At 33.8% G+C, this 15404-nt stretch overlaps 1 protein-coding gene across 1 annotated transcript in view; it reads right to left on the reverse strand.

The window, feature by feature from the left end:
- LOC140444749 (protein Wnt-4-like) overlaps positions 1 to 14362 on the reverse strand; it is a 224715-nt gene extending 210353 nt beyond the window's left edge. The window contains exon 1 of the mRNA XM_072536511.1: positions 14213 to 14362. Coding sequence (XP_072392612.1) covers positions 14213 to 14292 — 80 coding nt within the window. The 5' untranslated portion in view covers positions 14293 to 14362. The remainder of the gene's footprint in view (positions 1 to 14212) is intronic.
- Between the last annotated feature and the right edge of the window lie 1042 nt (positions 14363 to 15404).

The following is a 15404-nucleotide window of genomic DNA, read 5'->3' on the forward strand; positions in this document are numbered from 1 at the left end:
CAGGAAGAAGGCCCTCAGGACGTCCACGAATGCGATGAAGAGACAATATATGGTCAGATCTAAGAACAATGGGGCTGCCCACTGACCCAACTATTATGGACGACCGTTCAAGATGGAAGCAAGTTGTGCAGTCAGCCAAAACCCACCCCGAGTTGTAGTGCTACGAGAAGAAGAAGAAGAAGATTTAGAAATGCACTAAAGACCACTTTGGCTTATCTAACAACCCAAACTCCCGCTAGTACTTTCAAAATATATTTGAAATCTATTTATAACTCAACAATTTAATTTATCTGCATTCATTGTCCCCAGCCGATGAAAACTCCAACAAGCAGTTGTGAAAATTCAGTACAATCATTGTTTCCTAAAAGAAGAAAGCCATCTCCAATGGTAAATACTGCAGACTCATTTTACTCTTTAATACTTTTTAAAGAGAAATTTATATTTAATACTGTAAATATAAGTCTACGAGAGGTTTTATAAAGAAAAAGGTCATAGAGTTCATATTATGAACTCTATGAACAGGGTTATTAACTGCAGATGGAGGAGAAAGTGTAACCAAAGAGATCGGGTTACAACCCAAAACTGGTCCAAAAAATAATATTACAATGCAAGATACCTGGCGCTATAGGGGTATAAATCTACCGAACACGGCACTCAAGTTTAATAGAAAACAGAAAAAATAAATTGATAACGCTGTCAGATGAACAACAGGGATTCATATCCGGAAGATTCTATGCAGACGGCGTGTTTTTACTAAAACAAATCACAGAAAATACCCTTATACCCTAACAGCAGAACTATCTGGTTGAAAATTGCAGAATATCTATTCCACCTAATCACCTCAGAAGCAAAAGTCCTGCATGATTCCATATTGGTCCACATTCTATCTATACGAACACCTTTCTCGTCCTCCATCGCCCATTCTTTAGAATTTTGTGTGGTATGCAGAGGATACATTCCTCGCCATGGGAAGAGAACATGCTTAACTCCAAATAAGAACTGATTGAAAGATGTATTCTTCTTAGCCTTATTTCGTCCATTTTTGGACATAGGCCTCTTCCAACTCCTTCCATCAATCTCTTCCTGAGCAACATACTTACAATTTGTTTCAGCTACTCATTATGTCATATATCCATCTCATGTGTGGTCTTCCTTCTGGACTTCTACCTTTGTAATGTCTCAGATTTTTAAATCACATCGAATGGTGCTCAAAATGGTCTATTTAACTCAATTCTATTCTCGTGGAGCATAAGGCGAAAGGTTAGATTTTTAATTACCAATGACCTATTGACAGAAGCAAGATAATCTGGGAGAGATCAAAGACATGCTCCAAGAACTGAATTACATACTACAAGAAACTGGGCTGGAGATAAATTTCGAGAAAACCAAAATGATGACCAATATGGTTCCCAGCGAAGAGATACAGATCAATAACAACAAGGTAGAATTAATCGATAAATACACATACTTGGGTCATGAAATCAGAATAACCAGAGACAACTAAACCTGCGAGCTAAATAGACGAATCACGTTGGGATGAGCGGCATATGGAAGGATGAGAGACATTTTTAAAACAAATACCCCAATTCACCTGAAAAGGAAGGCATTTAACCAATGCATCTTACCAGTCTTGACCTACGGAGCAGACTAACTTTAACGAAAGCTACTGCCGAAAAACTGAGGGTAACACAAAGGCAAATGGAGAGATCAATGCTGGGCCCGACCTTGAAAGATCGCGTGAGAAATGAGGAGATACGCCGACGAACTGGCGTAGACGATATTATACTGCGAATCAATAAACAAAAGTGGAGGTGGGCTGGACATGTTGCTAGAATGGAAGACGGAAGATGGACAAAGAGATTATTGGAGTGGAGACCAAGAGCCGACAAGCGAAGTCGAGGCAGACCACCCACCCGATGGACCGATGACCTAAGGAGAATAGAAACACACTGGATTGCAGCAGCTAGAGATAGAGAGAACTGGAGGCGTTTGGAGGAGGCCTATATCCAACAATGGATGTGAAAATGGGGCTGGATGATGATAACGACCTATTGAGATTCCAAATAAAAAAGACTGAGATCTCCAGAGATGTTTCCTAAGAGAAGTATATGTGGATAAGTAAAATAAAGTGTGTTATAAAGAAAGATAAACAGGTGAAGATCTAGTTAAGCAGATGTGTGGGGATTACTGTATAGTGTTTATTAACTTGGATATCGATATAAGAAACACCCCGATTAAGATTAAAAGACGAACAGGGCTTATCAAAACGTTTAGTGATCAATTTGAAGCTGCTTAGCAAAAGTTTCATCATTAAAGACCATTCTGCCCCTGTACTCGCTTGTTAAGAACATATAAGAGCATGATTCTAGCTGCGAAAAGAAAATCTCCATAAAATCTGTAGCAAGATAAAATACTATACGTTTTGGGGGATGTGAGCATTTATAAATGCTGATCACAAATAAATTAGTAATCAACTTTGTCAGCAATGTTTGTGCTGTCGTATAAAAACGTTTCGGCTGATTTTTTTACGTCAGTTACTACAAACTTTAACATATTATTCTTTTATTAACTCATTAAAATTGATATAAAAACAGAATAAAGGGTGGAAAAAGTGGAACAAAACATAAATATGTTTTTAATTTATAAAATATCAATAAAGTAGGCTATTTTTCTAGTACTTTATGTAAATACACATTTTACTTTTTATCAACAAATCAATAAAGCAAATCAGATACAACGATAACAAATGAATTAGGATAGATAACCCAAAGACTGACTAACGCGACATGCAAATACAAGTGTATAAGTTACTAGACCGTTTTTGATATGAGCAGTTTCATATGATTCGACCAAAAGAAAAGAAAAACTAGACACTAAGTAAAAAATTACTTGGTGATATAATACTATTTACTAAATTAAATTTATTTACTTTATTTGAGTCGTTAATATGAACTTCTTTATTTCAGTATTAGTTGTAACGCATTATGGAATAATCCACCAAAACACTATTTATAAATAGTGGACATATTTTTATGGTGATCAGTAAAAAGAACATTCAACATATCGACCTGAGTATTGAAGCCGAATGTATTGAAAGAGTACACCGATTTAAATATCTGAGATATACAGTAAATGATAAGTGGGACCCAGACGTAGAGATTAAGATCCGAATTGAAATAGCAAGATCCAAATTCATCAAAATGAGAAAGCTCTTAAGCAACCGCCACCTAAGCGTTAACCTCCGATTTGCGCGCCACGAAATGCTACGTACTCTCTACGCTACTTTACGGAGTTGAAGGGTGGACGTTAACAGCAGCAACTATAAAGAAGTTAGCGGCTCTAGAAATGTGGCTGTATCGACGCATACTGAGAATACCTTGGACAGACAGAGTGACCAACACAGAGGTATTAGGACAATTGGGTAAAGAGGTGGAATTGTTAACAACTGTTAAAAAGACGAAAGGGTCATACCTGGGCCATGTGTTCCGTAATGATAAGTACAGTCTGCTACAGCTTATCGTGGAAGGCAAAATTGAAGGTAGAAGAGGTTTGGGCAGAAAGAAGAAATCCTGGCTGAGAAACTTGAGAGAATGGTTTCAAATACCAGAAGCTGCGAACATAATACATGCGGCACAAAACAGAGAAACCTATCGTTTGATGGTCGTCAACCCTCGGTAGAAGACGGCACATAAAGAAGAAGAAGGACATATTTTGAAAATTTTATAGGTTATAATGCTAATTAAAACAAACAATAATAAAGAATGATAAAATGGTCATGTTTTCCCTTTGAGAGCTGTAAAATCTTGTGGTGCAGATGCGCTTCCTACTCAATCGTGGTCTGTGATGCCACATCCATTGCTATTTCGATACATCTACCGATTGAGTAGTTCTGAACACCACCGATCTACCAGGAAGACCCTGTTTTCTACTGATTTTTATTCTTCGGTCCATTTTACCCCAAAATTATATTTAAGGACAAATCACTCAATAGAGAGTTATTGAAACCGTAATATGGCAGCCGCCTTTATTAGAGGATCCTTTAATAAAGAACAAAATACTTCATGTATAAACGCGAGTTATTGCTAACATGTTAAAGAAATCTCCCAAAACGATGTGAAAGAAGGAATAAACAAATTAAAAAACAGAAAGTCACCAGGAGAAGATCAAATACCAAATGAACTCTTAAAATATGGAGGTGATCATCTTGTACAACAACTGCAACTTCTTATTAATAAAATAATCACCACGAACAGAATACCAGATGAATGGAGGAGAGCGATCATGGTGATGTTCTTCAAAAAAGGTAATAAGAAAGACCCCAATAATTATCGAGCAATAAATCTATTAAATACAACACTCAAATTGACAACAAGAATAATAGCGACAAAAATAAACGAACGAATATCTCTGCAAGAGGAACAGCAAGGATTTCGGACAGGAAGATCATGCACGGATGCAGTTTTTGTAATAAGACAAATAAAAGAAAAGTCGCTGGAATACAACAAACCAGCATATATATGTCTGATAGATTTGAAGAAAACGTTTGATAGAGTGAGAATTCGGGACGCGATACATTTATTATATGAAAAGGGAATATCACTGGATTTAGTAAAAACCATTGAGAATATATATAAAGATAACATAGCTATGGTAAGATGTAAAGGAAAACTATCACAACCTATCAAATATGAAACTGTTATTAGACAAGGAGATTCGCTGAGCCCATTAATATTTAATCTGATAATGGATGAAATCATAAAGAAAGTTAAAAAAAGAAGAGGGTATAGAATGGGAGAAAAGGAAATAAGGATAATATGCTACGCCGACGAAGCCATAATAACAACCGAAAATGAAGATGACCTACAAAGATTAATTAAAGAATTCGAAGATACGGCGCTCATATACAACATGGAGATCTCAACAGAGAAAACTAAAGCGATAGTGATATCAGCGAAACCGAGAAGATGTAAACTAGTCGTAAATAACAAAATGATAGAACAAATGATGGAAACTGAATACTTGGGAATAAAACTGTCAAGCTACGGAAAAGTGGAAGAAGAAGTACAAAAACAAGTGAACATGGCAAACAGAGCAGCAGGATGTCTCAACAACACAATCTGAAGAAACAAATACCTCACAACGGAAACGAAAACCAGGATATATAAATCAACAATAAGACCGATAATGACGTACACAGCGGAAACAGGAGCAGATACGGCGAAAACACAAAGACTACTGGAAACAACAGAAATGAAAGTCTTACGAAAAATAACAAACCAAACTCTAAGAGACAGACTAAGAAGTGAGGAAATACGAGCGAGATGTGGTATAGAGGAAATCAACGCGTGGACCAAAAGAAAAAAAGTGGAATGGAATCAACACATCGAAAGAATGACAGAAAACAGAATAGTACGAATAGCAAGAGACAAATCGCCAAATGGAAGAAGATCATTGGGACGACCGAGAAAAAGATGGTCAGACAACGTCAATTGAGGCTAAAAACCGAAGTAAAATAGGCATTTTGCCTATTTATAAAGTAGGAAGAAGAAGAAGATGTTAAAGAAATCTTTTATTTTGAAAAATGACATTAAATATTTTTGTATAATATGAAAATAACCTATAAATACATATAGTTTTGAAGATCTGTGTCGTAATCAGTAAACAATATTAAAAAATATAAAAGCAATTTATTAAGACTTAATAAAATTTATACAAACTTTTAGCGGAAATTAAGATCAAGCTCAGTATCATCATCCTCGTCTCATATGTTAAAATCTTCGGGCTTTTTTTGTACGTGTCCATACATCGATTGTGTTTATACCAGATACATTTGCTTTGACGGCTCAAATATTATTAATGTACTATTTTTTTCTTTATAGGTACTCCGAGATTGAGATGAAACTATTGTTAAGCTACCGTTAACAGTATTGGCAATTAATCTATTTCTTTGTTTTGTTTTAATTAAGTTAACTTTACTAATGATGCTTGAGAACTGCGAGTGTGAGATTTTATCATTTGTTTATGTTTTGCACTATTTTCATGAAGTTTCAATATCTGAATCTCCGATTTCAGTGAACTACAAGAAACTTTACCTTTACCTTTGTTGTGGAATCTTTATCACTACAAACCCATTTAAAAGTTGATTCCCATTCTTTGCGATATTTTTAGATATCTTTTTTTTTGAGGAGGTTGATGCACTCTGGCCCGTTCAGAATCTCTTTCATCCATTATTAGTTACGTGAATTCTGCAAGTAAAAAATACTTGCTGTTATACCGCAGTAGTACCCCACACCCACTTATACTTTTCTGTATAGTCCAGGATTCCTACTGTAAGGACTACCCTATAGGCCAATGTATTGTTTCCCATATATAGTTGTATATTATAAAATCATAAATTCATATTGGATCTATATTGCTAACTCAGAAGTAACAGACAAAATCAAAATAAGGGTGGTACTAATAGTAACATCCAACCAGTTATTTTAATTCGTTAGTGTAAAGACGGTGGAATTGGTTTGTTACTAATTGATTTTTAAGTACTTCCTTTTTATTTTTAGATTTGACTTGACACAATTTGTAAAAAAGGTACAAACTTATGATTCACTGAGAATTTATTGGACGTAAACATTTTGAAGGTTTGGCCTGTACATTTTTTGTTCTTTGTAGTAGTTGAATTTTTAAAGTAATAAATTTAGATAAGAGCATTATTTTTAATTTTTATTTTACTATTACGTTTGTCATTTTTAGTTTTCATTTGAAAAGAATATCTAAGAATAAGAGGTAGATTACTGATATATAGGCAGACATTATTGCATCTATGTAGAAGACTATGTCGTGCTGTTATACTTAAAAATTACAAAAAACAAATATTTTATAATGTTCACTTTTAGTGTTTTATACAGTGTGTCCATAAAGTATGGAATAAATTCGATCTTTTCTAAATGAAAAGCCTTTTTAAAAAAATGTAAAACACGCTGATTTTTAAGTTTAATGTTGCTAACAATATATTTGTATTGTTAACAATAAAAATTTCATTCGGCTCTTTTTTTACACCCTGTATTTTAGGACACTATAAGATCGAAAAAATGAGCTGATTCCAAAAAAGTGTGATACTGGGTCTAACGGATATAATTTGAAAAATATGCGCTTAGAAATTAGAAATTTTTATTGATTTCTAATATTAATAAATTATACATAGATTATAACAAATAACTTGAAAGTAATCCAGTAATTAATACACGACTTTATCTTAAATGTTCGAATTGTAGCCCTTGTATTTGACAGTAACCCAAACGTTGTACACATTCTTGTAGAACCTTGTTTATGGTTTCTTGAGAAATATTGTTTATTTCTTTACGAATTCTTGTTTTTAAGTCTTCAATATTTGCAGGTTTCGTTTTATAAACAACATTCTTCAAGTGACCTCACATAAAATAATCCAAAGGATTGAATTCTGGCGACCTCGCTGGCCATTCAATGTCCACGTCTTCCAATTCACCTGTTCGGAAAAATTTCGTTTAGGTACCTTCGAACATCTAAAGCATAATGCGGTGGCGCACCATCTTATTAAAATAATAAACTTTCATCAACACCTCGAGGATTAATTCTACTGGGGAATAAATTAACTAAAGTAGGTACGAGATAGCCCCTTAAAAACTGAAGGTATGCTGGCTCGTTTAAATTACCTTCGAAAAAGTAGGGTCCGATGATTCAATTTCTTACAATGCCAGCCCATAAGTTTACCTTTTGCGAGTATTGTGTTTGATGTTCCCGCATCCAGTTGGGTTTTTCTTTTGCCCAGTATCTACAATTCTGACGATTGACCTCGCCATTTAATGTGAATGTAGCTTCATCAGAAAAAATAATATTTTGAACCAAGAGAGGGTTTCGGTGGCAGTTATCCATAATTGTTTTGCAAAATTGTATTCTTCTATCTGGACCATCCAAGTTTAATTCCTGTACAAGTGTGCATCTAAAGGGGTGCCATTTTCAAGTTTTGTTTCTTTGTGTACCATTGTTTTGCAAACATCGAGATCGCGACTAACCTTACGAACAGAAGTGTACGCATTTCTTTCAAAAGCAAGCAGAACATCTAATGTTGTATTATAATTTACAGAGGGATGACTTGATTTGCGTGCATTTTCAACCGTACCAGTTTCTCGAAATTTCTTTTCAATCTTACTTACTGTTGACTGCGTTATGGGTCTTTCTACATATTTATCATTAAATAAATTACACACTTTCATCTGAGTTCGCGATTTGTCTCCATACCCAATCATCATGAGTATTTTAATCCTTTGCTTTACACTCAAATTCATTTCTACTTCAAATTAATTCTAAGCAATACATAATACAAAACATTTACGAATTAATACAATTATTGTACTACTTAATTGTTATTAAACGTTACTACTAATAATTACATTTCACTAAAAACTAGTAGTAGGCTACTTTTTTGCAATTTATAATAAATAATTTATTTTCTAAGTGCATATCTTTCAAATTATATCTATTAGACCCCGCATATTATACTTTTTTGAAATCAGCTCCTTTTTTATAGATCTAAAAATGTCATAAAATATAGGTTGTCATATTTAAAAAAAAAAACGGGTGTGGCAGTCCAGTGGGACTGCCGGTAGAAGTTATACTTCTATACACGCGTTCGCCGTTACAAATTTATATGGAAATCAATCTGCACAATCATTACATATGTAATGCTACAGGTAAGAGAGAGCAGAAAGAGAAACAGAATTAGGTATATGGTGCATCGTTTGTTGTATATAAACAACATTTGATCTGTAATAGGAGTATAGTAAATGAAAGATTGGATTAATATGTATATTTTTATTTTTATATATGTATGAAAGGAGTTGAATTCAAAAACATTTTTTTACACATACTCTGCAGTAAAATTCAATTTAATTTAATTGTAGCTTATTCCCATTTAAATAGTAATTAATTTAAAATGCCACAAGAAAATAGCTTCAGAACAATATTAACTTTATTAGGAAATTCAATTAGAGATTCTCTTATAATTAATATTCAAAAAAGCTTATTTTTTTCTATGTTATTAGATACAACACAGGACATTTCTAAAGCGGACCAATTATCAGTCATAATTAGGTACGTTTCTAGTGAAAGAGATCCAATTACTGATGTTCCTAGTAATATAAAAATTAATGAATCATTCTTAGGTTTCTGTGATATACATAGCCAAACTGGAGACAATATTTCAAATTTAATTTTATCTTTCTTAAAAGAACATAGTAAGTATATCAGTTGCAAAATAGGGAGAAAAGCCTAGATGTGGCTACCCCTACAGTTAGGTGGCATAACCACATTCACTAAAAACCGAGGATGTCCTATTACCCAGGGCGTCTTAAGTAAATTTCAGATCATAAGCCTCCTCACGTAAGTCACACGATGAGGAGGGGTGGTGGAAAAGCCTGGGGGTCAGATAGGTACCACTTCTACTAGCGAAGTGTGACCGGTTTGATCTTCGGACATGTGGATCCCATTCTTACATTGGTATACACATGTTCCTAGGGGCAGGGTTGATCACTGCGTGTGTGTGTGTGTATATCAGTTGCAAAGTGTCGCGGACAGGGTTATGACGATGCAGCAAATGTGAGTGGCCATTACTCCGGAGTGCAAAAGAAAATTAAAGCAGTCCAACCCCAAGCTGCATACATCCATTGTGCATCTCATTTAAATTTGGTGTTGCAGGACGCAAGCAATAATATATTAGAAGTCAGCGATTATTACGATACCATACAAATATTTATAATTTTTTCGGTAAAAGTATTAAAAGATGGGATCATTTGCTAACAATGCAGAAAAATTTCCAACCAAAATCGCTCACTCTAAAAACGTTATCGGTGACTAGGTGGTCATCCAGATTTTAAACTGTGCTTGGTGTAAAGCAGACCTACATAACAATTTTAAAAACACTGTCTAAAATAATATTAACTACCACAGATCGTGAGGAGAGAATGACAGCTAATAATTTAAAAAGTAAAATGGAACAGTTTGAATTTGTCTTTCTAATTATTATTTTACAAAATAAAGTTTTGGAATCTATAAATTCAGCTGTCACTCTTTTGCAGTCCAAAAATATGGATCTCTCACGCGCAACAGTACTTTTACATAACTGTAAAGAATTTTTATCAAATCTTAGGCAAAACTATATATCATTTTTACAAGAATCCAAAGATTTTGCTACTAATGTGCCTTGCCCTGTACTTTTAGAATCAAAAGGTTTGGTAGAGTTAAGAAGCATTTCGATGAATTATTACAAGATCCACGCATCTCAAACCCTGAAGAAAGATATAGAATAGGCGTGTTATTCGGAAATCTGAATGTAGCCATTCAACAAATTCAAGCTAGGTTTTTAAGTATGTACAAAGTAAACGACGATTTTAAAATTTTAGATCCTAGAAGTGGGTATCTTTTCAAATCGGGTCCACAATTTTTTGCCGAAGCCAGTAAATTAGTTGCTGCGTACCCGTCAGATTTAAGTAATGAGTTTTTGCAGCAACTGCAATTTGTTAGAAAATCAATAAGGTTGGCCACAGTTGGAATCGGCAAACTCTATTTATGATGCAGCCAAGATTATTCTGATAGCTGCATACCAGAAGTATGTCATGCGTACATCTTTACCTGTCACGACCGCTAGTTCAGAGAGATCTTTTTCTAAACTTAAATTAATAAAATCATATCTTCGTAGTACAATGTCAGAAGCACGTTATCTTCTCTAGCTATATAAGTATCGAAAATAAGGTTGCCCATCATATAGATATTAATAAAATTGTAGATATATTCGCTGATAGTAGTGTACGAAGAAAGTTGTTCATCTCATAGAATAATATTATGTAATCATGTAATCATTTATTAATTTTTGTTCTATTTTATTCTATACCAATAAAGATGAAAAATTTTAGTTGTTATAAACAGTGCATCAATATACTAACACATAATTATAAGTTTTTGTTACACAAGTCGCATTTAGTATTTTTTAAAGGGAGCCCCATTTATAATTTTGCGGGGGGTCCTGACGGAATTTGTTACGCCACTGATCATGTCCATCAAACTAAATATTCAAGGAATAATGCAATTTTACCTAAATGTTATAAATCCATACTCCAGAGATGTTGGTTACATAGAGCCAAATTATACAATTGTATACCAGAGAATTTAAAACAAATTAAAAATTATAAAAAAGATAAATATAAACAGTGGCGGATCCAGAAATTTTTGTCAGGGGGGTCATGGATCTTAAGGGTGATTTTGATACAGGATTTAGATTTTTGAACCTTTACGATTGATATGATTTGTGCCTCATCTAAGGTAAATAGTTTCTCAATAATTTTTTTAGGCGATATATTAAACCAATGAGAAGTTACTAAAACCCAAATACCTTACGGGTGCAAAGAAGGGTACAACATTAAGGGGTCTTAAACTTAAACAAAAAAAAATAATTTAAACCCACATACTCTATGACAGTAAAATCAAGTGTACAAGACTATTAAACCAAAGGAAAGTTATTAAAATATAAATACTGAAAAATCAAGGACTGTTAATTTAAACAAGGCATTTCAAAGACAATTAATTTAAATCCACTTATCCTATAGCTACAAAATCAAGAACAAACCAAGGATAAATAAGTATAAACCAAAGTTAAGTAATTTAAATGCAATAACTCAATGTAAATGTAAACATTAATGAATGTTTTTAACATTCCTAATAAACCCTATCTTATCGTTGGATATCCGATATCAATTTGTAAAAATATTCATTTATTCCTTATTGCTATATGGAGTGGAAACATGGACTCGAAATTACAAGTACGAGGCGTATAGAAGCCTTTGAAATGTGTGTTTTTCGAAGAATGCTGAAGATTTCGTGGACACAGCACGTGACCAATAACGAGGTGCTGAAAAGAATGAGGACTGAGAGAGAACCCCTAAATATTGTAAACAACAGAAAAACGAGTTATCTAGGACATATTTACAGAGAAGAAAAATATAACTTACTACGACTCATAATGGAAGGGGAAAGTAAAAGGAAACGGAGGTACAGGAAGAAAAAAATTCCCCTGGCCGAAGATTGTAAAAGACTGGACAGGCATGGACACACATTCGACACTTAGAACAGCTCAAGATAGAGAGCAATTTGCTTATGCAATAGTTATAGACATCCTTCCGTAATGAAGAAGAAACCTTAAGAATAAGTGTAAATAGCATTTTATTTAAATTAATTTATTCAACAAAAAATGAAATTTAACTGAAAGCGACGGAAATGGATTTTTGGAGAAGAGCGGCAGGAAGATCTAGAAAAGAAAGGATTACCAACGAACGTATTAGAGAAATAATCGGAATCAAACGAACAATCACAGATGACCTAACAACAAAACAACTTATCTGGTTCGGGCACATACAAAGAATGGATGAACAACGAATACCAAAAGAAATATTAAAATGGCAACCAGAAAGAAGAGAAAACTAGGTGGACCGAGAAAAAGTTGGAGCGAAGGAATAAATAAAGAACTGAGAGAGAGGGCCATAAAAGAAGACCTATGGAACAACCGGACTAAGTGGCGATTGGAAGTAGGAAAACGGCGGAGAACGTTATTAACCCACAGGTAGTAGTAGTATTCAACAAAAAACATAATATAATTAAGGAATAGTTATTTCTATAATTAGACATATTAGGCTATAATTGAGTGAAATATTTTTTTACTCGGTATTGAAATTTTTCTCACGAATTGTCAGCAACAGCTGACAACGAGTGGTAAATAAAAGTTCAATGATTAAAAATACTAAAAGAATAAGATAAGTAAATATTATATAATTTTATAAAAATGTATTCTTTTCGCCTATCCGATTTAGAAATTCGCTCTATGATTGCATCAACATCTAGAGAAATTTCAGGATGCACTTTGATGAGTGCTAAACCAGTTAACCTTTTCGCAGAAGTTCTATTTCTAAGCCAAGTCTTTAGACACTTAAGCATAGAATGCTCTGTTGTTGCTGCGCTGACTGGCAGTGTAATTAATATTTGCAGAAATATTCTGATATTTGTATACATATGAATATCGCAGTTTTCTAATACTTCTAAAATACAATCAGGAAGTTTTCCATTATTTTGCACGACTCTTTTCCACTTTTGAATCCACAGTGAAAACTCTTGTTCTACTGTGGAATATGCAGTAAGTAGTTGGTTCAATAATATCCTGGTGTCAACATTTTTTTAAGGCAACTTTATCTTCTGGTGTGTTATCAGTTTTAGGTAAAACAACTTGAAGATTAAATAGATTCATAACTTTCGGTGAAAGTCGTTCTTCTAAATCAATTAAGATATTGTCTAAAAGGGGTAAATAAATAGATCTTCGGAAATATTCTTTGCAAGAGTTAGCAGATTGGTTTTGACAACAGGTTTGATGAGAAACTATACGAGCCTCTGGCACTCAAATGACAAAATTTAAAAATCGCGTAACTCTGAATTCGTGGAAGTCTTAGTCGAGGTATTACTGTATTTAGAATTGTTGATTTTTTTAAAGAGCAATTTAAAAAGGCTTCCGTATAATTCTACACTTACCCATGAGTTTGCATCATTTCAACTCTTGACTTCCTGCTTATAGGGTTGATGAATTTTAAATTATTTTTTTTTTAGGATTATTTGATTGATATTTAATTTTGTTTTGGGGGTGGTCATGACCCCCGTGACCGCCCCTTGGATCCGCCACTGAATATAAATACGAAATTAAACAACGGATTGAAAACAAAACAACACAATTCTATAAAGAACTGGTTAATGGACAATAGTAATAAATAATAAATATCTAATGAGACTTTGATTAAAAACAACAATTCTTTGTTTGAATATATTTTTAAGTCTCATGCACAAAGGGTGCTACTTTTATAGTAGCTCTACTTCAGTGAGTTTTTATGTTTATTTAGTATTTAGTATGCTTTTTGTTTCTTGTAATCCATGTAAGCTTCCTAAATAAACATTATTATTATTATTATACAATAATTTTATTGTAAGTTTACTGTTTTTGATCCTTCTTTTAAAAATGTTAGTTTTAAAAATTATTTGTGAAATATACCATTTAAATTAAAAATCACCGCAATCTTTACAAGATGTAATAGCCTTTGAGTGTTACTTTGCAACTATTTATTAAAAAGGTTTATTTAGGAAATGAGTGACTTACCACCAATCGGCATCCGTTTGCTGAAGAAAAATCGTCCACAGAACGACGCAAGCAACAAACCCGCTGCCGGGACGCTGCATGCCGCGGCTTTCACCACCACCAAAAATCCGAACGAGACGCACTCTCGAACTAACAAGCAGTACTTTCTTGCACTGGAACCGGCTCAGAACTGACCGCCACCCGCCGCAGCTGAGGCGCGAACGCACCGCAGGCGGTGAGGGCGGACGCTCCATCGACGTCGCGTCGTGTCATTGGGCGCCCCCGGAGAGGGGCCCGCCTTTTGAGAAGATGCACGCCAGAGGAGCACGTGCAATTTTCAATGTACACAATCGTTATGAACCGAGAACGAAGTTTATGACAAAAGGCAGCTCGATTCAAATGCTTCTTTCTACTTTAGTATACTCAAAGCTCTATCTTTGGAGATACTTTCGAATAATAAATATTAATATTTTAAATTGACTGCACAGAGTATCGTTAAACACCTTATACTACATACTTAGTTGTTATGGTGGGAGTAAATTAAGATAACAATAGATGCCAACCCTTTTTGTATAGCAAATCTAAATTTGGTCGATATATTTTGACCCAATTTTCACATTTTTATGAATATATAGTGGCTTCTGTAATATTTTTTAATTTATTATTAATAATTTTGATCTATAGCATATTGTTAGGACATTTACGTGAGATTTATTCCATATAGAAAAAGTCACTTGACGAAAAAGATAAAATTCTGGAGTATTCGAGATGTCACCTAAAATCCCCGAAATGTCTAATAATGTCTAGAAAGTCAGAAAATATATAAACACAGAAAGTTGTCAATCAAAAATGCACCTTTATTATTGATAGGGGAAGTATGCCTTTGATGGCATACCTAACTTCACCTCTCGTTTTTTTTTTATTAAAATACATGATCATATTTTTTGTTACAATTTTTTTTTCTAGTTCAGTTGAATGTACCAATTAAGCTGGACATATAAGGGTCAAAGGGAATGGGATTTTTATTTAAAAAAATTGAAATATCAGAAATGTCAAGTGTGCCATCATAGGCACATTCCTTGCCTATGATAGCATGGCTGCACAGTATAATAGAAAAAAATATGTTTTAGTGGAATTTTCGCATTTTATTCAAAGAGAATAAAACAACAAATAAAAAAGTAACACACATTAAAACAATTAAGAACATAAATCA

Source organism: Diabrotica undecimpunctata, chromosome 6, assembly GCF_040954645.1.
Source record: "Diabrotica undecimpunctata isolate CICGRU chromosome 6, icDiaUnde3, whole genome shotgun sequence".
NCBI classification, from domain to species: Eukaryota; Metazoa; Arthropoda; class Insecta; order Coleoptera; family Chrysomelidae; genus Diabrotica; species Diabrotica undecimpunctata.